Below are 26,175 nucleotides of genomic sequence, written 5' to 3'. Positions count from 1 at the left end.
ACCAAATCCACACAAAAAAACACACACACACACAATCATATTGCTCAGCTGTATCTTTTATTCTTCATTCCATCTCTCTGTCAGTACACAGAGCTCTGCGTTGAACTCTCTGTCAGTACACAGAGCTCTGCGTTGAACTCTCTGTCAGTACACAGAGCTCTGCGTTGAACTCTCTGTCAGTACACAGAGCTCTGCGTTGAACTCTCTGTCAGTACACAGAGCTCTGCGTTGAACTCTCTGTCAGTACACAGAGCTCTGCGTTGAACTCTGTCAGTACACAGAGCTCTGCGTTGAACTCTCTGTCAGTACACAGAGCTCTGCGTTGAACTCTCTGTCAGTACACAGAGCTCTGCGTTGAACTCTCTGTCAGTACACAGAGCTCTGCGTTGAACTCTCTGTCAGTACACAGAGCTCTGCGTTGAACTCTCTGTCAGTACACAGAGCTCTGCGTTGAACTCTCTGTCAGTACACAGAGCTCTGCGTTGAACTCTCTGTCAGTACACAGAGCTCTGCGTTGAACTCTCTGTCAGTACACAGAGCTCTGCGTTGAACTCTCTGACAGTACACAGAGCTCTGCGTTGAACTCTCTGTCAGTACACAGAGCTCTGCGTTGAACTCTCTGACAGTACACAGAGCTCTGCGTTGAACTCTCTGTCAGTACACAGAGCTCTGCGTTGACCTCTCTGTCAGTACACAGAGCTCTGCGTTGAACTCTCTGTCAGTACACAGAGCTCTGCATTGAACTCTGTCAGTACACAGAGCTCTGCGTTGAACACTCTGTCAGTACACAGAGCTCTGCGTTGAACTCTGTCAGTACACAGACCTCTGCGTTGAACTCTCTGTCAGTACACAGAGCTCTGTGATGAAGCACACATGTTCAAGGGGACAGTCCAGTTTCACAGAACTCACACCTCACCAAAACAAAAACCAAGGCCTGATATACCAAGCAGTGCAATGTTTACACTTGCTCTTTTCGGAGGAAATTATAAGATGAGATACAAAGCTAGAAACAGAAAACAGACTTTACTTGTCCCTTGACCTTTTGTTCTATGACTCGTTCCCTTTTGAACCGAGCAGGTGTAAACATGGCACTGGTGCAGATGCTTAGTAAATGAGGCCCTGGTGATTGCTAACAGAGTCTTCTCATTGACAACTCAGTCTATTCACCTGCATGCTAGCTTACTCAGGCCAGATGGAATTAGTTGATGGTAAAATATATGGACCAGAGAATACACTGGTCCTCACAGAGCAAGAGCATTGGCTCCTGGTCTACGAGAAATATTAAGGACCAATCAAATATCTCCATCCACATTAAAAGTTCAGCTATGTGCCAAATCCGGGAACCTGACACTTAAGTATTTTTGACTGTGGACCTCCTTGCATTGCCAGTGTTTAAACATACAATATATCCAACATAGCGTTTTCCTTTAATGCATACAATATCATAGCAATCATACCATCATTATGTTAAAGCATTTGAGTAGTAATCTTTTTTTTTTTTACACTTAGGTGCCATTTTTAAAAAGAATTTACTTTGTAATCATATACACTCATGAAGAAAGTGGATTATTGTTGGAATATTAGAGCGATTATTGTACATCTTTGATTTATATATATATACAGTATTTCAAGGCGATTTGTAGAGATGGGAATCCAGTCAGCAGAACACATCACTGTATGGTCCCTACCACTCTAGTTTACAATGATTCAGTTATACCGTTAGCCTTCAGTTCAGTTGTGAAGAGGATATGAATTGGTTTATTGTCAGACAGACACTGGAAGACAGTGTGCATTTTAGGACTATTGTATTCTTCATGTTGTAAGTGAACCAGTAAAACTCTTTTTAAAAACCAAGGACATTAGAACACTCTCCTAAACATACACGCTGACTCATGCATACATACTGCAGAGACTCAGTCTCTCTGTGCGTGTAGTAAAATATACAAAGAAAAACATATTCTCACTATTTCTCCGCTGCCTTCTATTCTCCATTTTAATCTCCAGTTCTGGCCAAAGGGCAGGAACGCTAGGGCCAGTTTTACTGGCCATATGACCCGAGCAGAAAAAACCCAAACATTATAGCACAGGACCCTCAAACTCAACTCTGGACCTCAAAGCCAGGTCCACTGCATGTTTTCATTGTTCCCGTCTAATCAGGGACTGATTTAGACCTGGGACACCAGGTGGTGCAATTAGTAAATCAGGTAGAACAGAAAAGCAGCAGGCTCCGGATCTTGTAGTGTAAGAGTTGAATACCCAGGTCTAGGACCTAGGTCATGTGGTCAGGAGAAACGCCCAAGGAATGGCATAACCAATACATAGCTTAAGACATGCATATAATTTTTTCATGGTTCCAAAACCTGTTCTTCACAACCTATATAATCGTTCAGAAAAAGCCTTGGAAACCCTTTACAATACTAGAATATTGAGGTGTGACCAGCAGACTGCACCTGATTAAACATCTTCCTCATCAAACAAGAAAAAGAAAATAACACAAATGAAATGAACTAAACTGAAGCCTCCATTTGGTTGTTGATAAAGAGAGTGTTTGTGAAGTAATCCTTGTGTTCTATTATTGAGTTATTAAATATTGTTTATCTGAGGTAAGAGAGTGTTTAATGCTCAAAGTAAAGAGTTATTAAATATTGTTAATCTGAGGTAAGCGAGTGTTTTATGCTCAAAGTAATGCATATTTCAATGTCAAGGAAGTGGAACAAAAATGTACATCTACATTCTACTGTATAATAACATAGTGTATGATGAATTAACAGAGAGGAAATCTACTCCTCAGCTCTAACAATTTCACTATTTTGCCACATCTACAAACATGAAGTGACAAGTGGAGAAAATAAAATAGGTTTTCCTTCAATAATTGTTTACATTCGTGACGTGTACGAGTTCGAATTATTACAGATGTAGAATCTTCATTTGAGCCAGTTTGCTACAGCAGGAAAGAATTATGCAGCAACAGGAAATGTGATTTATTATGTGGATTATAATTAATGGCCAATTTTGTAGGGGTTGATGCATTTTTCATTAGGGAAAATCAAGTCTGAAATTTCAAAGTGGAAATTACAAACTTTAGAAGCCTTTTTAGAACAGGAATAATCTCAGCAACAAAAGTGATCAAATGAAGATCCTACATCTGTACATATCATTCTTATTCTTCTGTTACATTAAATACTGTTATTACTGCTGTATTATTGAATATACATATTTGCTTTGCTCTTTCTTTATAAACGGCTAACTTTTAAGCTCAAAAATAGGTTAGGCCATATCAAGCACCGTGTCAGATAGCTTTTCAGCATCAGTATTTAGTACTTCTATAACAATGTTTCAGCAATATTTCTCAAAGTTAATTCAGATTGCTTGTTTTCAGTTGCTTTGACACTCAAGTAGCAAACATAAATTATCTCAGCAGGTCATCATTCTATCCATCGATTCATTAATCTGTCAATCTATCCGTACTGTACATTCATCTGTCTGTCTGTCTGTCTATTTGTTCATCTGTGGACATTCTGTCTTTTATAGCCTGTTCATCAATCTTCCATTTCTCTCTGATACAATACTACTGATGCATTTGAGTCCTTACCAACCAGATCAGACTACAGCACATAGAAATAGAGAGTACAGAACAGATACACAAATCTCTCCTATCTAACTTCTCATATCCGAGCCTACCCATCTCCCTTCTGGAGGACAGAGTAGCAGGGCCTTCCTCTGCTCTCTGCTGCTGGAAACTAAACAAAACATTAGTATACATTAGACAGCTCGTAGGTATAATAACACTTGGGTGTCAATGCCCTTTGTCATATGTATCCCTCTCCCTGTGTCAGTGACAGAGACACAAAGAGATCAGGGCAAGGCCCCAGAGCTGACCTCAGATCAGCTTTAACAGAGTATTTACACTATTCACACTGCACTACCACATATAGAGCCGACACAGAGCCTATGACTAGCCTGGTCCCAGATCATTATGTGTTCTAGCGAACTTTTCTCACCATAGTTGCCATTTACTCGACACAGTAAAATGGTATTACATTATAATTACAATAAAACTACTTTTGGGGTTCTTTGGGATTCAGTGAAACAAGCACCACTATGTAACATTTAGTACCAGTTGTGTTGAAGAAAGAATACAATGTTACACAATGTTATCCAATAATTCCTTAGTAAATACCAGGTAAGTGAAACAGGACGGTAAAATAATGTTACCATGACACCCTGTCTTGTGTCAACAAAAGGGCAGGCTTTTGTTTCAAAATGTGAGTTCAGAATCACACACAGGGATATCATTGTCGCCATCTGAGTGACTGCATCTTAGAGTTTAGTTTACTATTTGACTTTTTTCTAGTTTTCATTGATACATATGAATGAAGTGTAGATGTCTTGATAAAATTAGTGATTTGATATTATTTTAGTCCGTTTGAATAACTATGATACAGTACAGCAACTTTATATTTCTGTTTTGTTGCTAATAAAGTGATTCATCTGGAGTTTCTCTCTTGCTAACTGGGCTTTGCTTTGTAAATTTTCTCTGGCTATCTAGTCCGATTTCAGAGCACGCTCATCTGATGAATTTACTGACGCTCAACACACATTGAATATGGCCGGTGTCAGTAAACGTAGGCAAAAAAGCGTAATGAAATTGTTGCCAGCATCACAGTTACAGTCACCAACACTCTGGATAACAAAAACAGCCTAACCAGCTCTGCTAGAATGAGTAAAATGGTCAGAGTGCGGTGTTCTCTCATTTATGTCTGGAAGAAGCTAGAAAGCTAGCCAACCTTAGTCTGTTAGCTTGGGTGTTTGACTGCCGTTGTGAGGTCAGAAGGCTCGGATCAACCCTACTCCTCCGCCGGAGCGAAACACTCCGAATTTACGAACGGACAATCTGACAGCGCTTTGAATTTACGAACGCCCAGAGCGCACTCTGGCACTCCAGTGAATTTACGAACACACCCTAAGGCTTATATTTACTGTGTTATACTTCTAGGTGAGTGTGAAAACAATACTCATAATGTTGCAACAGGACAGCACACGGTTAGAATGATCTGCTATGCTAGCCTGACATGAATGTTTTGGTGTGGTGTGTTTGTCATTATGGCTGCGTGGAAATGGATCATGCTATAGGAGTTAATACCACGGTTCTCTGTAGTACCAACAACTACCTTAAGAGTACACGCTAGCCTACAACTCATATGAGTTCATTCAAATATTGCTCATATGTTTCTATGAGGTATTCTCAATTCAAGTTGTGTATTTCAATCCATTACCTCGTTACCTTTGCTCTGTTAAACAGTGGGTTCTTATGTACAGTCTTCCATGGTGCTAGTAATACCACTTTCCAGTAGAGGGGACTAAAAGCTGTTGGAAACACAACACTACACCCTCGCTAAAACAGATTGATCTGCCACGTTCCTATATTGAGGCTTGTGAATGAAGATAGCTTGAAGAAAATAAAAAATAGACTAATCTAGTGGTTAGAATGTAAACATGGCGTTGCTATAGTGACGGCGGAGTGTTGAGTGGTGCTGTGGTTGGATGGAATGACGGTCATGTGATGGAGGTGGTCTTGATAGGTCATGATCTGGGAGGAGAGTTGGAGAGAGAAGGCGACGCTGTTGTCCCTTCCTTCTCAGCCTGGTCAACGCTCTCCTCACCAGCCACAGCCACAGGAGAGCCAGGCTTACTATAAAAGAGAGCGAGAGAAAGAGAGAGAAAGAGCGAGAGAGAAAGAGAGGTAGAGAAAGAAGACCATTTTAGGGGGAATGCATCATTTAGACAATAACAGGTATACAGTAGGCACAAGAATGTGTTTAAAACGTGGTCATAGAAAATGTACAGATTACTGTAAACTACTGTAGGTCATTAAAAGTGAGCCAAAGAGAAACCGTGAGAGAGAGAAGTGAGTGCCGGTGGCAGAGAGTGAGGGAGTGAGTGTACCTGTCCCCACTCTGGGTGATGAGTCTCCTGCAGGTCTCCATCTGCACATCCAGGCCTCTCTTCATAGAACACATCTCCATGTATTCATGTAGGTGACGGTTCATATCACTCTTAGCTGTAGCCAAGTCATACTGGGGAGAAACACATCACTCTTAGCTGTAGCCAAGTCATACTGGGGAGAAACACATCACTCTTAGCTGTAGCCGAGTCATACTGGGGAGAAACACATGGAGAAACACATCACTCTTAGCTGTAGCCAAGTCATACTGGGGAGAAACACATCACTCTTAGCTGTAGACGAGTCATACTGGGGAGAAACACATCACTCTTAGCTGTAGCCGAGTCATACTGGGGAGAAACACATCACTCTTAGCTGTAGCCAAGTCATACTGGGGAGAAACACATCACTCTTAGCTGTAGCCAAGTCATACTGGGGAGAAACATATCACTCTTAGCTGTAGCCAAGTCATACTGGGGAGAAACACATCACTCTTAGCTGTAGCCAAGTCATACTGGGGAGAAACACATCACTCTTAGCTGTAGCGGAGTCATACTGGGGAGAAACACATGGAGAAACACATCACTCTTAGCTGTAGCCAAGTCATACTGGGGAGAAACACATCATTCTTAGCTGTAGCCAAGTCATACTGGGGAGAAACACATGGAGAAACACATCACTCTTAGCTGTAGCCAAGTCATACTGGGGAGAAACACATCATTCTTAGCTGTAGCCAAGTCATACTGGGGAGAAACACATGGAGAAACACATCACTCTTAGCTGTAGCCAAGTCATACTGGGGAGAAACACATCACTCTTAGCTGTAGCCAAGTCATACTGGGGAGAAACACATCACTCTTAGCTGTAGCCAAGTCATACTGGGGAGAAACACATCACTCTTAGCTGTAGCCGAGTCATACTGGGGAGAAACACATCACTCTTAGCTGTAGCCAAGTCATACTGGGGAGAAACACATCACTCTTAGCTGTAGCCGAGTCATACTGGGGAGAAACACATCACTCTTAGCTGTAGCCGAGTCATACTGGGGAGAAACACATCACTCTTAGCTGTAGCGGAGTCATACTGGGGAGAAACACATGGAGAAACACATCACTCTTAGCTGTAGCCAAGTCATACTGGGGAGAAACACATCATTCTTAGCTGTAGCCAAGTCATACTGGGGAGAAACACATGGAGAAACACATCACTCTTAGCTGTAGCCAAGTCATACTGGGGAGAAACACATCATTCTTAGCTGTAGCCAAGTCATACTGGGGAGAAACACATGGAGAAACACATCACTCTTAGCTGTAGCCAAGTCATACTGGGGAGAAACACATCACTCTTAGCTGTAGCCAAGTCATACTGGGGAGAAACACATCACTCTTAGCTGTAGCCAAGTCATACTGGGGAGAAACACATCACTCTTAGCTGTAGCCGAGTCATACTGGGGAGAAACACATCACTCTTAGCTGTAGCCAAGTCATACTGGGGAGAAACACATCACTCTTAGCTGTAGCCGAGTCATACTGGGGAGAAACACATCACTCTTAGCTGTAGCCGAGTCATACTGGGGAGAAACACATCACTCTTAGCTGTAGCCAAGTCATACTGGGGAGAAACACATCACTCTTAGCTGTAGCCAAGTCATACTGGGGAGAAACACATGGAGAAACACATCACTCTTAGCTGTAGCCAAGTCATACTGGGGAGAAACACATGGAGAAACACATCACTCTTAGCTGTAGCCGAGTCATACTGGGGAGAAACACATCACTCTTAGCTGTAGCCAAGTCATACTGGGGAGAAACACATCACTCTTAGCTGTAGCCAAGTCATACTGGGGAGAAACACATGGAGAAACACATCACTCTTAGCTGTAGCCAAGTCATACTGGGGAGAAACACATGGAGAAACACATCACTCTTAGCTGTAGCCGAGTCATACTGGGGAGAAACACATCACTCTTAGCTGTAGCCGAGTCATACTGGGGAGAAACACATCACTCTTAGCTGTAGCCAAGTCATACTGGGGAGAAACACATGGAGAAACACATCACTCTTAGCTGTAGCCGAGTCATACTGGGGAGAAACACATCACTCTTAGCTGTAGCCAAGTCATACTGGGGAGAAACACATCACTCTTAGCTGTAGCCAAGTCATACTGGGGAGAAACACATGGAGAAACACATCACTCTTAGCTGTAGCCAAGTCATACTGGGGAGAAACACATGGAGAAACACATCACTCTTAGCTGTAGCCGAGTCATACTGGGGAGAAACACATCACTCTTAGCTGTAGCCGAGTCATACTGGGGAGAAACACATCACTCTTAGCTGTAGCCAAGTCATACTGGGGAGAAACACATGGAGAAACACATCACTCTTAGCTGTAGCCGAGTCATACTGGGGAGAAACACATCACTCTTAGCTGTAGCCAAGTCATACTGGGGAGAAACACATCACTCTTAGCTGTAGCCAAGTCATAATGGGGAGAAACACATCACTCTTAGCTGTAGCCGAGTCATACTGGGGAGAAACACATCACTCTTAGCTGTAGCCGAGTCATACTGGGGAGAAACACATCACTCTTAGCTGTAGCCAAGTCATACTGGGGAGAAACACATCACTCTTAGCTGTAGCCAAGTCATACTGGGGAGAAACACATGGAGAAACACATCACTCTTAGCTGTAGCCAAGTCATACTGGGGAGAAACACATCACTCTTAGCTGTAGCCAAGTCATACTGGGGAGAAACACATCACTCTTAGCTGTAGCCAAGTCATAATGGGGAGAAACACATCACTCTTAGCTGTAGCCGAGTCATACTGGGGAGAAACACATCACTCTTAGCTGTAGCCAAGTCATACTGGGGAGAAACACATGGAGAAACACATCACTCTTAGCTGTAGCCGAGTCATACTGGGGAGAAACACATCACTCTTAGCTGTAGCCAAGTCATACTGGGGAGAAACACATCACTCTTAGCTGTAGCCAAGTCATACTGGGGAGAAACACATGGAGAAACACATCACTCTTAGCTGTAGCCAAGTCATACTGGGGAGAAACACATGGAGAAACACATCACTCTTAGCTGTAGCCGAGTCATACTGGGGAGAAACACATCACTCTTAGCTGTAGCCGAGTCATACTGGGGAGAAACACATCACTCTTAGCTGTAGCCAAGTCATACTGGGGAGAAACACATGGAGAAACACATCACTCTTAGCTGTAGCCGAGTCATACTGGGGAGAAACACATCACTCTTAGCTGTAGCCAAGTCATACTGGGGAGAAACACATCACTCTTAGCTGTAGCCAAGTCATAATGGGGAGAAACACATCACTCTTAGCTGTAGCCGAGTCATACTGGGGAGAAACACATCACTCTTAGCTGTAGCCGAGTCATACTGGGGAGAAACACATCACTCTTAGCTGTAGCCAAGTCATACTGGGGAGAAACACATCACTCTTAGCTGTAGCCAAGTCATACTGGGGAGAAACACATGGAGAAACACATCACTCTTAGCTGTAGCCAAGTCATACTGGGGAGAAACACATCACTCTTAGCTGTAGCCAAGTCATGCTGGGGAGAAACACATCACTCTTAGCTGTAGCCAAGTCATGCTGGGGAGAAACACATCACTCTTAGCTGTAGCCGAGTCATACTGGGGAGAAACACACTGTCAAACATTAACATAGCCCTAGACCCCCCCTCCACACCTCAATCTGGTCGATGGTCTCTTGGTATTCTTTCTCCCTGGATTTGAATAAGTCCTCAGTGTCATTAATCACCTTCTCCAGACACTGGTCTTCTTGCTGAGAGGGCGAGAGAGAAGGAAGGAAGGACGGGAGAGAAGGAAGGAAGGAAGGAAGGAAGGAAGGAAGGAAGGAAGGAAGGAAGGAAGGAAGGAAGGAAGGAAGGAAGGAAGGAAGGAAGGAAGGAAGGAAGGAAGGAAGGGGAAGACAGAGAGAGGGGAATGGAAAAAAATGGAAGTGCTCTAGCTCTATTCAAAATAATTTCCTAGAAAATACAAATTGACAATACTATAATCTGAGTAACTGTGAATACAGAAACTCCTGATAAATGTTTATGTAATGTTGTGTAGCCTCTGCATAAAGATATCCGTACAAATCATTAAAACAATATAACTACTTGGACAAAGGTATTGCATTATGTCATCAATGTGTACTTATGAGAGGTTGAAGGTACTACTTCCAAGGCTCTAACATTAGTTAACCGCATAGAGTTACTATGTTACTATGGAATACCTAAACATCGACATTCTAAAGCGCACCATACCTCTCCTGGCTGGTGGGTGGTCTCTGGAGCCAGAGTGCATCCTGGGAAGTCCTCCCACAGCAGCAGAGTCTCCTCTGTCTCCTCCCAGGCCAAGCTGTCACAGTCATCTTCAAACTCACACTCCCGCCTGCAACACACATAAATGTTTGTTTATTAACGTTTGTTTGGCCTCTGGAGAAAATGCACATGGAAGCTTCCTTCTTATCAGTCTAATACCTATACTATGGTAGAGTATAGACAGTGTAGAAGCTGGTGGTACCTGTAGAAGCCTGATAAGAGAAACTATACATGTAACAAACACCAGTCCTGTAATGTTACTCACAGCTGGTTGAGCATCCTCTGCATTTCCTCATTGATCTGATTGGCTGACGAGCCACAGAGCTCCTCCTCTCTGGGCAGGCCCCCATCGCTCTCCGAGGTGCTGATAGTCTCATCACCCTCACTACTGTTGACGGACAGCGGGGTCTGTTTCCGGGGGCGACAGTTGATGGCAGACTGGGTGTTAGGGACCTAGGAGTGGAAAGAGAGACTTAGACAGACAAACAGATAGACAGAGAGAGAGAGAGAGAGACACAGACAGACACCGTCAGACAGAAAGACAGACAGACTACCTGATACATCTGGATGACATCCTCACAGTTCCTCTGCTGGGCCAAGTCACACAGGCGAGCCGTGATGTCGATGCGTCTACAGATGTCCATGTCCACCTTCATGGCCTTCTCCTGGATCTTACTGTCCAGATCAGACATGTTCTACACAGAAAGAGAGATGGTTACGGTCTCCCAGTAACAGTTATCATCCTAACCAGACCAGGAGTAATCTCTGTGTAGAGTGTGAGAAACAGACTGGGGGACCCAGTGGGACAGGAGAATGAACCAGACAATATTGAGGGTGAAAAGGGTCATCGATGAGTAGATGATTTGTGTGCAGTCAGATCAGGACAGTATGAGGCTGTGTGTGTATATAGGAGAAAGATGTATACCAGTTGTTGATGATGGTTCTGTTAGGTGTGAATGGCAACATGAGATGGCGCCAATAGAGATGGCAGCTTCGCTTCAAGTCCTTAGGAAACTGTGCAGTATTTTGTTTTTTTATGCATTATTTCTTACATTGTTAGCAGTCGATTGCAGTACATGAGCGAGTAACACACTCGACCACTGTTACTCTAACTTCCGCGATGCATACAAGGCCCTCCCCCGCCCTCCTTTTGGAAAATCTGGAAAATCTGACCATGACTCTTGCTCCCCTCCTATAGTCAGAAACTAAAACAGGGGGCGTCCGCGCTTAGGTCTATCCAAAGCTGGTCTGACCAATCGGATTCCACGCTTCAAGATTGCTTTGATCACATCGACTGGGATATGTTCAAGGTAGCCTCAGACAATAACATTGACGTATACGCTGACTCGGTGAGCGAGTTTATAAGGAAGTGTATAGGAGATGTTGTACCCACTGGGACTATTAAAACCTTCCCTAACCAGAAACCGTGGATTGATGGCAGCATTCACGTAAAACTGAAAGCATGTACACCGCATTTAATCATGACAAGGCGACTGGAAACATGGCCAAATACAAAGAGTGCAGTTATTCCCTCCGTAAGGCAATCAAACAAGCAAAGAGTCAGTATAGAGACAAAGTGGAGTTGTAATTCAATGGCTCAAACACGAGACGTATGTGGCAGGGTCTACAGACAATCATGGATTACAAAAAGAAAACCAACCCCGTCGCGGACATCGACTTCTTGCTCCCAGACAAATTAAACAACTTCTTTGTGCATTTTGAGGACAATACAGTGCCACCGACACGGCCTGCTCCCAAAGACTGTGGGCTCTCCTTCTCCGTGGCCGATGTGAGCAAAACATTTAAACAAGTTAACACTCGCTAGGCTGCTGGCCCAGACGGCATCCCTAGCCGCGTCCTCAGAGCATGAGTAGACCAGCTGGCTGGTGTATTTATGGACATATTCAATCAATCCCTATCCCAGTCTGCTGTCACCACATGCTTCAAGATGGCCACCATTGTTCTTGTTCCCAAGAAAGCTAAGGTAACTGAACTTAATGACTATCGCCCCGTAGCACTCACGTCTGTCATCATGAAGTGCTTTAAGAGACTAGTCAAGGATCATATCACCTCCACCCTACCTGACACCCTAGACCCACTCCCATATGCTTACCGCCCCAATAGGGCCACAGACGATGCAATCCCCATCACACTGCAAAAAGAGGCATACCTATGTAAGAATGCTGTTCATTGACTACAACTCAGCATTCAACACCATAATACCCTCCAAACTCATCATTAAGCTCGAGACCCTGGGTGTCAACCCCGACCTGTGCAACTGGGTCCTGGCCTTCCTGACGGGCCTCCCCCAGGTGGTGAAGGTAGGAAACAACATCTCCACTCCGTTGATCCTCAACACTGGGGCCCCACAAGGGTGCGTTCTCAGCCCTCTCCTGTACTCCCTGTTCAGCCACGACTGCGTGGCCATGCACGCTTCCAACTCAATCATCAAGTTTGCAGACGACACTACAGCGGTAGGCTTGATTACCAACAACGACGAGGCAGCCTACAGGGAGGAGGTGAGGGCTCTGGGAGTGTGGTGCCAGGAAAATAACCTCTCACTCAACGTCAACAAAATAAAGGAGATGATTGTGGACTTCAGGAAACAGCAAAGGGAGCACCCCCCTATCCACATCGACAGGACAGCAGTGGAGAAGGTGGAACGTTTTCAGTTCCTCGGTGTACATATTACCGACAAACTGAAATGGTCCACGCACACAGACAGTGTGGTGAAGAAGGCTCAACATCGCCTCTTCAACCTCAGGAAGCTGAAAAAATTGGTCTTGTCACCAAAAATATGGTACGGCAACTGCACCCCCCACAACCGCAGGGCTCTCCAGTGGGTGATGCGGTCTGCACAACGCATCACCGGGGGCAAACTACCTGCCCTCCAGGACACCTACAACACCCGATGTCACAGGAAGGCAAAAAGATCATCAAGGACAATAACCACCTGAGCCTCTACTTGTTCACCCTGCTTCCATCCAGAAGGCGAGGTCAGTACAGGTGCATCAAAGCTGGGACAGAGAGATTGAAAAACAGCTTCTATCTCAAGGTCATCAGATTATTAAACAGCCACCACTACCACAGAGAGGCGGCTGTCTACCTACAGACTTGATATCATTGGCCACTTTAATAAATGGAACACTAGTCACTTTAATAATGCCACTTTAAGAGTGTTTACATCTCGCATTACTCATCTCATATGTATATATTGTATCCTTCACTATCTATTGCATCTTAGCCACTCTGTCACTGCGCATCCACATATTTTATACTTATGTATTCTCATCCCATTACTTTACTAGACTGTGTGTATTAGGTTTTGTTGTTGAATTGTTAGATATGACCTGTTAGATACTGCTGCACTATCGGATCTAGAAACATAAGCATTTCTCTACACTCGCAATAACATCTGCTAACCATGTGTATGTGACCAATACAATTGGATTGGATAAGAGAAGGTGCAAATTGAGAGGAACTTTGTGGATGTAGCAACTCACGTTGCTCATGAGGCCTTTGAAGAGCACCAGTTCAGCCTTCAGCTGCTGCACTCTGACAGCCAACTCATCCTGACAGCCCTCGCTCTCCTGGAGGTCCTACAAACAAAACAAACACATAATCATGAGATACATGTCCATGCACACAGGTACATGCGCACACAGACGCATGCACACAGACACACACAACACCACCACTCACACACATCCTGCAAACCAGCTCAGCCCCTACTTTCTGGAAAAGACCAGTATATTAACCATCTCAGGGTAGGGCCAAACAGTAAAACATTCTATATTGACCATCTCAGGGTAGGGCCAAACAGTAAAACATTCTATATTGACCAACTCAGGGTAGGGCCAAACAGTAAAGCATTCTATATTGACCATCTCAGGGTAGGGCCAAACAGTAAAACATTCTATATTGACCATCTCAGGGTAGGGCCAAACAGTTAAACATTCTATATTGACCAACTCAGGGTAGGGCCAAACAGTAAAGCATTCTATATTGACCATCTCAGGGTAGGGCCAAACAGTAAAACATTCTATATTGACCATCTCAGGGTAGGGCCAAACAGTAAAACATTCTATATTGACCATCTCAGGGTAGGGCCAAACAGTAAAACATTCTATATTGACCAACTCAGGGTAGGGCCAAACAGTAAAATATTCTATATTGACCATCTCAGGGTAGGGCCAAACAGTAAAATATTCTATATTGACCAACTCAGGGTAGGGCCAAACAGTAAAACATTCTATATTGACCAATTTACAGTAGGGCCAAACAGTAAAACATTCTATATTGACCAATTTACAGTAGGGCCAAACTGTAAAACATCATATCTTGTCTTTATAAGTCTTGACTCAAATGCACTTCAAATCCAAAGTACAACACTATAATCTGTCCATGATGATTATATATTCTTTACAGTGTAAGGATAGATGTTCTTACCCTAAGTCTTACTACAAATCCAAAGTACAACACACAAACATACACAGATTATACATTGACAACCCTGCCTGCTTAATCTCACAAGTGCCTTGGATCATATTGTTGATCTAATTTTTATTTTACCTTTATTTACCTAGGCAAGTCAGTTAAGAACAAATTCTTATTTTCAATGACGGCCTAGGAACAGTGGGTTAACTGCCTGTTCAGGGGCAGAACGACAGATTTGTACCTTGTCAGCTCGGGGATTTGAACTTGCAACCTTCCGGTTACTAGTCCAACACTCTAACCACTAGGCTACCCTGCTGCCTTCTCCCTCTTTTCTCTGAAGTATTTGATTCCGTAAACTACTAGCCATAATATTTTGCAGAACTTCTTCCTAAGATATGTCTTCACATAAAAGTTGATTATGTCTGTGCCGAGTGTTTCTTTTTGTATCTTGTACATTGTTCTGCATGGATAGTTTAATGTAAAGTGGGACTTTGCTGCATGCCATGTGGTCTCCTGTTGGCTCAACAGAGCCGGTCTAACTGGGTTAGGTAGATGTCCCCTGCAGTTGCATCCTCACACATCCACACACACACACAACAAACGTGAGAAACCAGAACCACCTGGCTCAGCATATGCTTACTGATGGCAAGATGGCGCCGACAGACATGGCAGCTCTGCTTCTAGCTCCTAAGCAACATTGCAGTCATTAGTTTTTTTTGTGTTATTTCTTACAAACGGAAAGAACTTTTGAATATCAGAGTGGCGGTAACTCATCAGCATTTACGACCAGGAATATGACTTTCCCGAATTGGATCCTTTGTTCGTAACCCCCAGGGCAATTGATCTTATCCCAGGGGCTGCTACAAGACGCCGTGGGCGGAGAAGAGTAGACTTCTAGTCTGACTGAGGAGGCGTACACACCATCCACCACTTCCGAGTATATTACTCGCTAATGTTTAGTCTCTGGACAATAAAGTAAACAAGCTCAGGGCAAGGATCTCCTCCAGAGAGACATCAGGGACTGTAACATACTCTGTTTCACGGAATCAAGGCTCTCTCCGGATATACTTTCCCTGTCCATACAGCCAGCTACGTTCTCAGTACATTGCGCAGACAGGAATAAAGAACTCTCCGTGAAGAAGAAACGCAGGGGTGTATGTTTCATGATTAACTACTCATGGTGTGATTGTGATAATGTACAGAAACTCAAGTCCTTCTGTTCACCCGACCTAGAATACCTTACAATCAAATGCAGACCGTATTACCTCTCAAAATAATTCTCTTCAGTTAGTCACAGTCGTGTGCATTCCCCCTCAAGTCACATATCCTGAGGCTGCATTTGTTGTCGCTGGGGATTTTAACAAAGCAAATTGGAGGAAACCGCTTCCGAAGTTCTATCAACACATTGACTGTAGTACTCGTGCTGCTAAAAAACACTCGACCACTGCTACTGCAACTTGACATATGTGGCAAGGTCTACAGACAATCACGGAATACAAAGGGAAAACCAGCCACGTCGAGGACACCGACATCTTGCTCCCGGATAAGCTTTGAGGATAACACAGTGCCACCGACGCTCACTGCCCGCACTTCAAGGACATCAACCACCCAAGCCACGGCCTGTTCACCCCACTGTCATCCAGAAGGCGAGGTCAGAATGATAGCGGGGTGAAGAGGCAGTGGCTCGGGTGGTTGATGTCCTTGATTATCTTTTTGGCCTTCCAGTTCAACAACTGAGACATAAACTGAACAAGTTCCACAGACATGTGACTAACAGAAATGTAATAATGTGTCCCTGAACAAAGGGGGGGGGGGGTCAAAATCAAAAATAACAGTCAGTAACTGGTGTGGCCACCAGCTGAATTAAGTACTGCAGTGCATCTCCTCCTCATGGACTGCACCAGATTTGACAGTTCTTGCTGTGCGATGTTAGCCCACTCTTCCACCAAGGCACTTGCAAGTTCCCGGACAATTCTGGGGGGAATGGCCCTAGCCCTCACCCTCCGATCCAACAGGTCCCAGACGTGCTCAATGGGATTGAGATCCGGGCTCTTCGCTGGCCATGGCAAAACACTGACATTTCTGTCTTGCAAGAAATCATGCACAGAACGAGCAGTATGGCTTGTGCCATTGTCATGCTGGAGGGTCATGTCGGATGAGCTTGTAGGAAGGGTACCACATGAGGGAGGAGGATGTCTTCCCTGTAACGCACAGCATTGAGATTGCCTGCAACGACAACAAGCTCAGTCCGATGATGCTGTGACACACCGCCAGACCATGACGGACCCTCCACCTCCAAATCGATCCCGCTCCAAAGTACAGGCTTCGGTGTATTGCTCATTCCTTCGACGATAAACGCGAATCCGACCATCACTCCTGGTGAGACAAAACCGCATCTCGTCAGTTAAGAGCACTTTTTGCCAGTCCTGTCTGGTCCAGCGAAGGTCGGTTTGAGCCCATAGGCGACGTTGTTGCCGTTGATGTCTGGTGAGGACCTGCCTCACCAAGAGTGTGCAAATCTGTCATCAAGGCAAAGGATGGCTATTTAAAATATATTTTGATTTGTTTAACACTTTTTTGGTTACTACATGATTCCATGTGTTATTTCATAGTTTTGATGTCTTCACTATTATTCAACAATGTAGAAAATAGTAAAAATAAAGAAAAACCCTTGAATGAGTAGGTGTTCTTAAACTTTTGACCGGTAGTGTATATTTTCATAACTCCATTCTTTTATTTTAGATTTGTGTGAATTGTTAGATATTACTGCACTGTTGGAGCTAGGAATACAAGCATTTCGCTACACCCACAATAACATCTGCTTAATGCGTATGTGATAGAGGTAAACCGGTTAATCGGAATGGCCGATTAATTAGGGCAGATTTCAAGTTTTCATAACAATCGGAAATCGATATTTTTGGGCGCCAATTAGCCGATTTTTTTACACCTTTATTTAATCTTTATTTAACTAGGCAAGTCAGTTAAGAACACATTCTTATTTTCAATGACGGCCTAGGAACGGTGGGTTAACTGCCTCGTTCAGGGGCAGAAAGACAGATTTTCACATTGTCAGTTCGGGCGATTCAATCTTGCAACCTTACAGTTAACTAGTCCAACGCAATAACGACCTGCCTCTTTCTCGTTGCACTCCACAAGGAGACTGCCTGTTACGCAAATGCAGTAAGCCAAGGTAAGTTGCTAGCTAGCATTAAACTTATCTTATAACAAACAATCAATCATAATCACTAGTTAACTACACATGGTTGATGATATTACTAGATATTATCTAGCGTGTCCTGTGTTGCATATAATCTGACTGAGCATACAAGTATCTAAGTATCTGACGGTGGTAGGCAGAAGCAGGCGCATAAACATTCATTCAAACAGCATTTTCGTGCGTTTTGCCAGCAGGTTTTCGTTGTGCGTCAAGCATTGCGCTGTTTATGACTTCAAACCTATCAACTCCCGAGATGAGGCTGGTGTGACCGAAGTGAAATGGCTGGCTAGTTAGCGTGCGCTAATAGCGTTTCAAACTTCACTCGCTCTGAGCCTTGGGGTGGTTGTTTCCCTTGCTCTGCATGGGTAATGCTGCTTCGATGTGGTGGCTGTTATTGTTGTGTTGCTGGTTCGAGCCCAGGGTGGAGCGAGGAGAGGGACGGAAGCTATACTGTTACACTGGCAATACTAAAGTGCCTATAAGAACATCCAATAGTCAAAGGTTAATGAAATACAAATGGTATAGAGGGAAATAGTCCTATAATAACTACAACCTAAAACTTCTTACCTGGGAATATTGAAGACTCATGTTAAAAGGAACCACCAGCTTTCATATGTTCTGAGCAAGGAACTGAAACGTTAGCTTTCTTACATGGCACATATTGCACTTTTACTTTCTTCTCCAACACTTTGTTTTTGCATTATTTAAACCAAATTGAACGTTTCATTATCTACTTGAGGATAAATTGATTTTATTTATGTATTATATTAAGTTAAAATAAGTGTTAATTCAGTATTGTTGTAATTGTCATTATTACAAATACATTTGTTAAAAATGTTTTGGTCCTCCAATAATCGGTATCGGCGTTGAAAAATCATAATCGGTCGACCTCTAGTATGTGACCAATAAAATTTGGAAGTAGGACGTACAAATGACTTTCAGATTAAGTAACTCACTGACAGGGACCAACGGGGCCATTTTGGGGAGTTGATATTGTTGCTGTAATTCAATCATGCTGGATGTGTGTAAGTAGCTCCACCCATTCCTCAAATAGTTAACCATTTGGCTGTCTGATCATGACTGTCAGCTGCTTTCTATAACACGGATGACGAACATCATGGGAGGAGCATCTAACTAGTAGGTTAGGGATGTATACATAGCCTACAGTACAATTATGTTAGCTGTTTATCAACATACTATATTTGGTTAGTGGTTTGCACACTATTCAACCAAGCTGTTTCACACAAGCAATTGTATTAGGTTGTTTGGCATGCGTCAGGGCAATGTCAAATGTGTCAACACAGCCAGAACCTCAGACACAACACTGCGCCTCTGGCCCTGCGCCCTAAGTTAGTGTATAGATCAGTGAGGAGGGCCTTTGTGTCTATAAGCATTGAGCTCCTAAACATTTCAATGTTATGTCTTGTTGTCATGTTTGATATTCTGACATGGTTTTGTTCTTATCCCTGCAAATCAACAGAGAACAAGTGTAACAGAAAGAGGGGATACATTTACCCCCTATGTATCAATCATTAAGAGAGGCCAGGCACACACACACACACACACACACACACACAGTGTTACCTCCTGTAGGTCTTCCATCTTCTGCTGCATGTCCACTCTGACAGTGTACTCCTCCTCCCACCTACACAACAAAAAGTAATGTGAAGTAAATTACACAGTAAATTGGCAACATCATAATAATAACTATTAACTGTATGTGTGTGTGGGGGGGGGGGGGTGTGTGTGTGTGTGTGTGTGTGTGTGTGTGTGTGTGTGTGTGTGTGTGTGTGTGTGTGTGTGTGTGAGTGAGAAACCCCTGGTCCATGAATCTGGGCCCCAGGGTCAGACAGCACCATCCATCTAGTGAACAGTAATCTCATTGAAAGCCTGTACAGGCTGATTCAGTGACTCAACACACCACACAGACCCCACTGCACAGCACTGCCATTTATAAAATTGCTGCTTAAAATGCACAATACTGCAACATGTCGGAGCCTTTACCAAACTGCTCTTAAAACAAATAGGAGGTTATATAGTGTACAGAGAGACGTTTTTGTGCCATTGTGCACACTGTTGTGATTGAGATAGATGGGTAAGGTGAGAGTGAGGGAGGGGGAGAGAGCAAGGGAAAGATGAGCTGAGCTCTCTTTGGAAGCCACCTCCCTTTTCCAGCAATCACAGCCTGCCGTGCAGAGTATACCGCATTGCAGATACTAGGTGGAGGGGAAGGCGCATGGCCGCATGCAGTTAGGAAGAGAGAGAGGGAGAAAGATATGTGGGGGAAGGAAAGGAGACTGGAGCTGGCAGTGGAGAGTGCGCGAGAGAGAGTGAGAGAGTGAGAGAAGTGGAGATCAGACATAACCTAACCCACTCCAATCAATTAATTAAAACAGGAACATTTCACATCTGGTTGGAAATAAATAGGGAAATGATCTCAAAGAAAATGGTAGTCCTGTGTGGTACCTATATCTCCCCACACATTAATGATGACACCTTCTCCATCCTAGAGGGGGAGATCAACCATTTCCAGGCCCAGAGACATGTACTAGTCTGTGGCGACCTAAAGCCAGAACCGACACTCTTAGCAGACATGGAGACAAACACCTACTTGAAGGTGACAGCATTCCCTCCCCAATATGCCCCCTAGACACAAGTATGACAAAACAACCAACAAAAACGGGTCACAACTCCTACAGCTCTGTTGCATGCTGGGTCTAGACATAGTCAATGGTAGGCTTCGAGGGGACTCCTACGGTAGGTACACCAACAGCTCATCTCTTGGCAGTAGTACTGTAGACTACCTTATCACCGACCTCAACCCAGTGTCTCTCGGAACAATCACAGTCATCCCACTGACACCCCTATCAGATCACAGCAAAATCACTATCTTCTTGAACAGAGCAACACTCAACCGAGACATTGAAGCTGAAGAAACTGCATGCTTTTAAGAAATGCTATAGATAGAAGGAGGGTAGTGTAGAAAACAAAAAACTTTTGGCCACCAACAAATCCAATCCCTCCTAGACAACTTCCTGGACACTATATTTGACCTATCAGCTAACATATCAAATTTAAATTCAAGCAGAATACTAATGACAATGAGAAATGGTTTGATGAAGAATGCAAAAACCTAAGAAATTGAGAAACCTATCCAACCAAAAACAGAGACCCAGAAAACCTTAGCTTACGCTTTCAAGATGGCGAAACACTAAAATAATACAGAAACACACTAAGAAAAAAGAAGGAACATCATTTCAGAAATCAGCTCAATGTGATTGAAGAATCCATAGAATCAAAAAACTTCTGGGAAAATTGGAACACACTAAACAAACAACACAAAGAGCTATCTATCAAACATGGAGATGTATGGATAAAACACTTCTCCAACCTTTTCAGTCGTTTAACAAAGAACCAAGAGCAAAAAAATACAAAACGGGACAAACACCCAATTTAGACTCTGCATGCAGAATTCTGAAAAAATATACTTTGTGTACAACGCAAAACACCAAACAATGCATGCAGAACAGAATTATGACTACACCTGCTAGTTATCAAAGTGCAGAAAAGAGCTGTTAAATTCTACAAACACCTAAAAGGAAACGATGCCCACACATTCCACCACAAAGCCCTCACCTACAGAGAGATGAACCTAGAGAAGAGTCCCCTCAGCCAGCTGGTTCTGTGGCTCTGTTCACAAACACAAACAGACCCCACAGAGGCCCAGGATAGAAACACAATTAGACCCAACCAAATAAGAGAAAACAAAAAGATAACTATTTGACACACTGGAAAGAATCAACCAAAAAAGAAAAAAAATGTGGAATGCTATCTGGCCCTAAACAGAGTGTACACAGTGGCAGAATACCTGACCACTGTGACTGACCCAAAATCAGTGAGCATAGCCTTGCTATTGACAGAGACCCCCATAGGCAGACCTGGCTATGTGCATACTGCCCACAAAATTAGGTGGAAACTGAGCTGCACTTCCTAACCTCCTGCCAAATGTATGACCATATTAGAGACACATATTTCCAACAGATCACACAGACCCACAAAGAATTTGAAAACTAATCAAACTCCAATATCTGTTAGGAGAAATACTGCAGTGTGCCATCACAGCAGCAAGGGGCCCGTTGCCATGAGAAAAGGGCAATAAGTTCAGCATGAATAACATTTTAAATACCACTAATATTTATGTTGATTTATCTTCCCCTACTATTCATACTTCAACCATATGCACATTGATATAACACTGTACATAGCTGATAATACAGTATAACACATTTAAAAAATGTCAAACCTTTGTGAGTGCAATGTTTACTGTTAATTTCTAATAGTTTTTGTTAACATTGTTTTATGTCCTCACTTTTGTTTACTGTTTTATCTCACTTGCCTTGGCAATGTAAACATGTTTCCCATGCCAATAAAGCTGCATTTTATTTGAAATGAGAGAGAGAGAGAGAAAGAGAAAGCCTTAGACAGACAGACACAGAGACAGACACAGAGAGAGACAGACAGACACAGAGAGAGACAGACAGACACAGAGAGACATACACAGAGAGAGACAGACAGACAGACAGACACAGAGAGAGACACAGACAGGTGAAGGGGGGGGGGGTGATAATACAGGACAGAGCACGTCAGGAAAATAAGGGAGGAGACAGTAAGAGGGCACAGTGGTGTAAGTATTTATGTAAAAATACTTTAAAGTACTACTTAAGTAGTTTTCTGGGGTAACTTTTACTTCACTACATTCCTAAACAAAATGTATGTACTATTTATTCCATACATTTTCCCCGGACACCCAAAAGTACATTTTGAATGCTTAGCAGGCCATGATAATGGTCCAATTCATGCACTTATCAAGAGATCATCCCTGGTCATCTCTACTGTCTCTGATCTGGCAGACTCACTGAACACAAATACTTGGTTTCTGAATGATATCTGAGTGTTGGAGTGTGCCCCTGGCTATCTGTACATTTTAAAAACATGAACAATTGTGCCATATATAAGGAATTTTAAATTATTTATACTTTTATTTTTGATAGTTAAGTACATTTAAAACCAAATATTTGTTTACTTTTACTCAAGTAGTATTTTACTGGGTGACTTTCACTTTTACTTGTGTAATTTTCGATTAAGGTATCTTTACTTTAAATCAAGTATGACAATTGGGTACTTTTTCCACCACTGTAAGGGTATGAGAGATCTAGCCAATGAGAGAGCGGGAACAATGAATAGCAATATGAATGGATAGATGGAGAGAACAAGGGACAGGGCAGGGGAAGAAGAGTGGAGGAGAGGGAGGGAAGGGGGTGTATCTTATACTGAAACTACCTTCTTGAAGTGAATTAATAGTCCTGTGGGTTTCCCTCTCTCTACATGTTGCCTGCAGGTAGATTTAACTGCATTACTACAACAACAGACTCATGACAGAGATAACATTCTTCCACTACACTGGAGGCCTAAATCACATCAATGACTGTGCAGTACGGATGCTATCAGATATATGGATGTCTGAAGGTGAAACAAGCCTGGACTTGACTCACTTGGAGGTGGCAGTAAGGTCACATGCCTCATGAAATCACAATAAACAAACAAAACAGCCACAAACACACACTTGTCCCAGGTCCTCCCGATCACAAACCAATCCCTGACCCTACCCAGCCTTCCTAATGGGACATACATGCTTGTCTATCACCTTACATTCATTGGGTATGGCATTGGCGCTGAGATATATTTATCCAAATCAACATATGGTCATACCTTCAGTATAGACCATGTCTATGTGACCTGTGCAGCGTGAATCGAAGCCACAGCCCTGCTGTTACTAGTGCCACAACTCAGCGGTCCGGGTTCTAGTTCTGTCATAGAATACAAACTGCAGCCATTTCAAACGTGCAGAGGTGCACTATGGTCTCTGTATCAGATTCCTGTCACTGTGTTTGGCCCATTACCCTTTTTTTCTAAAGGGGCACTAAGCAGATATTCCTTCTCCAAGCCAAACCATAAGTCAAATCTTCAAATACTTGAGCTGTGCTTGATTTATATAGTTTGCCTGGTTCCAATGGAATAATCCCCAAAGTACAAAATCAACACAGTAAATCACAAAAGTACAAACAGCTAAATCAAGCATACCTCATATATATTCGACCTAGGTCTGGTGTCCACAAGCTAGTGGCAAACTCAAGAGTTCAAAATCTTTGAACTTCAAAAGCATTGGTGTGATTGTTGAAACAGAGCCTTCCTGTGTTGGATCTCAGTTACATGACTTCATTCTGAGTCAGTTATGGTCTGATAATGTTTGGTATTTCCCCCAGCTGCCCTTTGCATCTCTAGCAATAAGAATGGTGTGGGCTGTGGCAGAAATAGACAGAACACAGGCAGGACACAGCTGCTCTCAGAGGCCATCTGTTGTAACAGGGCCTTTCACTTCACCCAAGTAGCATGAGCAAAATAATACATGTACGCCTATTATAGTTTCACTAAGTTACATCAACTGACTTTTACCAAGAGACGTTTAATCACAACTCTAGGTCCCCATGCGCCTTTACACCCGTCAGACACACACGTTAATTAGGCCTTACGTTGGTGAATAAATCAACAAAGGTTGATCCTATTTACCTGCGTTTGTACTCGTCTCTCTCCCTCTTGACTTTGGCCAGGACGTTGTACAGGGCTCTGATCTCCGGGGTAATGGTATCAATCTGGACCCCGACCCCGTCCGGCTGGACCCAGGACACACCGGGGCTGGTGACGCGCGTCTCCACGCCAGAACCGAGCTTGCGGGTATGGTTGTAGGACCAGATAGTACCGGGGAGGAACCGGGGAGGCGGGTTGGTGGGGGTTCCAGTGCCTGTACTAAAAACCGTTTTCCCGTTGGTGATTGAATTGGACCCGGATGGAGAGTCGATTGTCGGGGTTGATTGGCTTACCGTGATGGTCGGATTCTGATTCGGTTCGGTGGGGTTTGTTCCAGCTTTGTTGTTGGACTCAAGCGTGAAGACAGTGTTGAGGGCAGGTGTGAAGAGGGTAGTGGGTCGTCTCGCGGAGTTGTTGGTGTTTTGGAACGGGAGTGACCCGGGCCTGAGAGGGATAGTTCCCACAAACCCGGTCTGTACACCTGTTTCTTGGGTATGGGCCCGTCTAGCGCTTTCAGAACAACTTCCATCACAGCTGTTCTTCGCTTCCAACGCCTGTTGTAGTTGTTTCTCCAAAATCTTATTCCTTCGCTCAAGTTCATGCACTTTGGCCAGAAAGCATCGGAACCGTAAGTTCAGAGTCTTTAGGACACTTATATTGGAGCCCAGGTCGTTCCTCAGGGCCATCGCTGCAGGAGGTTGGGGCACAGACCGGTGATAAGAGTGGTTTAGATGCAGGTAAGCTTGTGAGGGTGTGGTGAAATCGAACCCTGGCTGAGTCTCCGAGCCCAGTCCGGGATGGTCGCCCAGGAAGAAAGACGTCGGGTCGAGCGAGCCGAAGACGGATTCGGGCAGAAGGCCTGAGGGGGAATCCGGATGACTCTGTCCTCCTTGGTTCTGCTGCTGTTGATGTTGGAGAAGCGAGTTCGCCTCTAACAAAGGATTCATGCTATGGTATGGAAAACTAAAGCGCTGCAGATCTGGCATGAACACGGACGGTAATTTTCTCGGTATAAAATCACCAAAATAAAATAATGATAGGCTGAAGGTTGACTTGTTGTTGGATAACAGACGTATCCGTGACTCTCCACCTTTATCTGGTTGCGTAAATGGTTGTAATTACGAATGTTATCCTCGATTTATCTCCGTTCGGGCTAAAGAGGCTCGTGGAATAAGTGCCCTTCTCTCTTCCTCTGTCTCGCTATTATGCTGGATAACAGTCGCCCCAAAAAACAATGCCGAATAGGCCAGTCCGACGGCTATGCGCAGGCGACAACACTCAAATGTATTTCAGAAAAGTAATGTTTTGGTATATAGGCTATATGAGAGAAAGTACTGATAAATCCTGCAAATCACTAATGTATTAAAAATAAATCCAGTGTCGTTCGTCAAATCTGGCTCCAAAATGACCACAAGAAGACACAACAAGTGCTGCGGGATTTGGAGAGCAGGGAAGCTACCGTAAATACACAAGTAGCTGGTTTTCTTTGAACATTTGTACCCATTAGGCATAATGAATGGTGTGGGCTGTGGCAGAAATAGACAGAACACAGGCAGGACACAGCTGCTCTCAGAG

At 43.7% G+C, this 26,175-nt stretch overlaps 1 protein-coding gene across 1 annotated transcript; it reads right to left on the bottom strand.

Moving 5' to 3' along the window:
• Positions 1 to 37: 37 nt before the first annotated feature.
• Positions 38 to 26,044, bottom strand: iffo1b (intermediate filament family orphan 1b). Its single transcript, XM_031786053.1, has 9 exons — positions 24,583 to 26,044; positions 19,540 to 19,600; positions 13,805 to 13,900; positions 10,856 to 10,996; positions 10,567 to 10,754; positions 10,245 to 10,371; positions 9,665 to 9,760; positions 5,947 to 6,077; positions 38 to 5,692 (listed from the first exon to the last, which is right to left on the bottom strand). The coding sequence occupies exons 1-9, from the start codon at positions 25,584 to 25,586 to the stop codon at positions 5,584 to 5,586; spliced, it is 1,953 nt and encodes a 650-aa protein (XP_031641913.1). The 5' UTR covers positions 25,587 to 26,044; the 3' UTR covers positions 38 to 5,583.
• Positions 26,045 to 26,175: the final 131 nt, after the last annotated feature.

The sequence above is a fragment of the Oncorhynchus kisutch genome, linkage group LG2 (assembly GCF_002021735.2).
Source record: "Oncorhynchus kisutch isolate 150728-3 linkage group LG2, Okis_V2, whole genome shotgun sequence".
NCBI lineage: Eukaryota > Metazoa > Chordata > Actinopteri > Salmoniformes > Salmonidae > Oncorhynchus > Oncorhynchus kisutch.
This window is presented reverse-complemented; position numbering and strand designations above follow the sequence as displayed.

Excerpts from the sequence above, each read along its gene's own strand:
- iffo1b (XM_031786053.1), bottom strand. The coding sequence starts at position 25,586 with ATGCCAGATCTGCAGCGCTTTAGTTTTCCATACCATAGCATGAATCCT. Across the intron at positions 13,901-19,539 it reads AGATGGAAGACCTACAGGAG|GACCTCCAGGAGAGCGAGGG; the intron begins GTAACACTGTGT and ends TTTTGTTTGTAG. Across the intron at positions 5,693-5,946 it reads ATCACCCAGAGTGGGGACAG|TAAGCCTGGCTCTCCTGTGG; the intron begins GTACACTCACTC and ends TCTCTTTTATAG.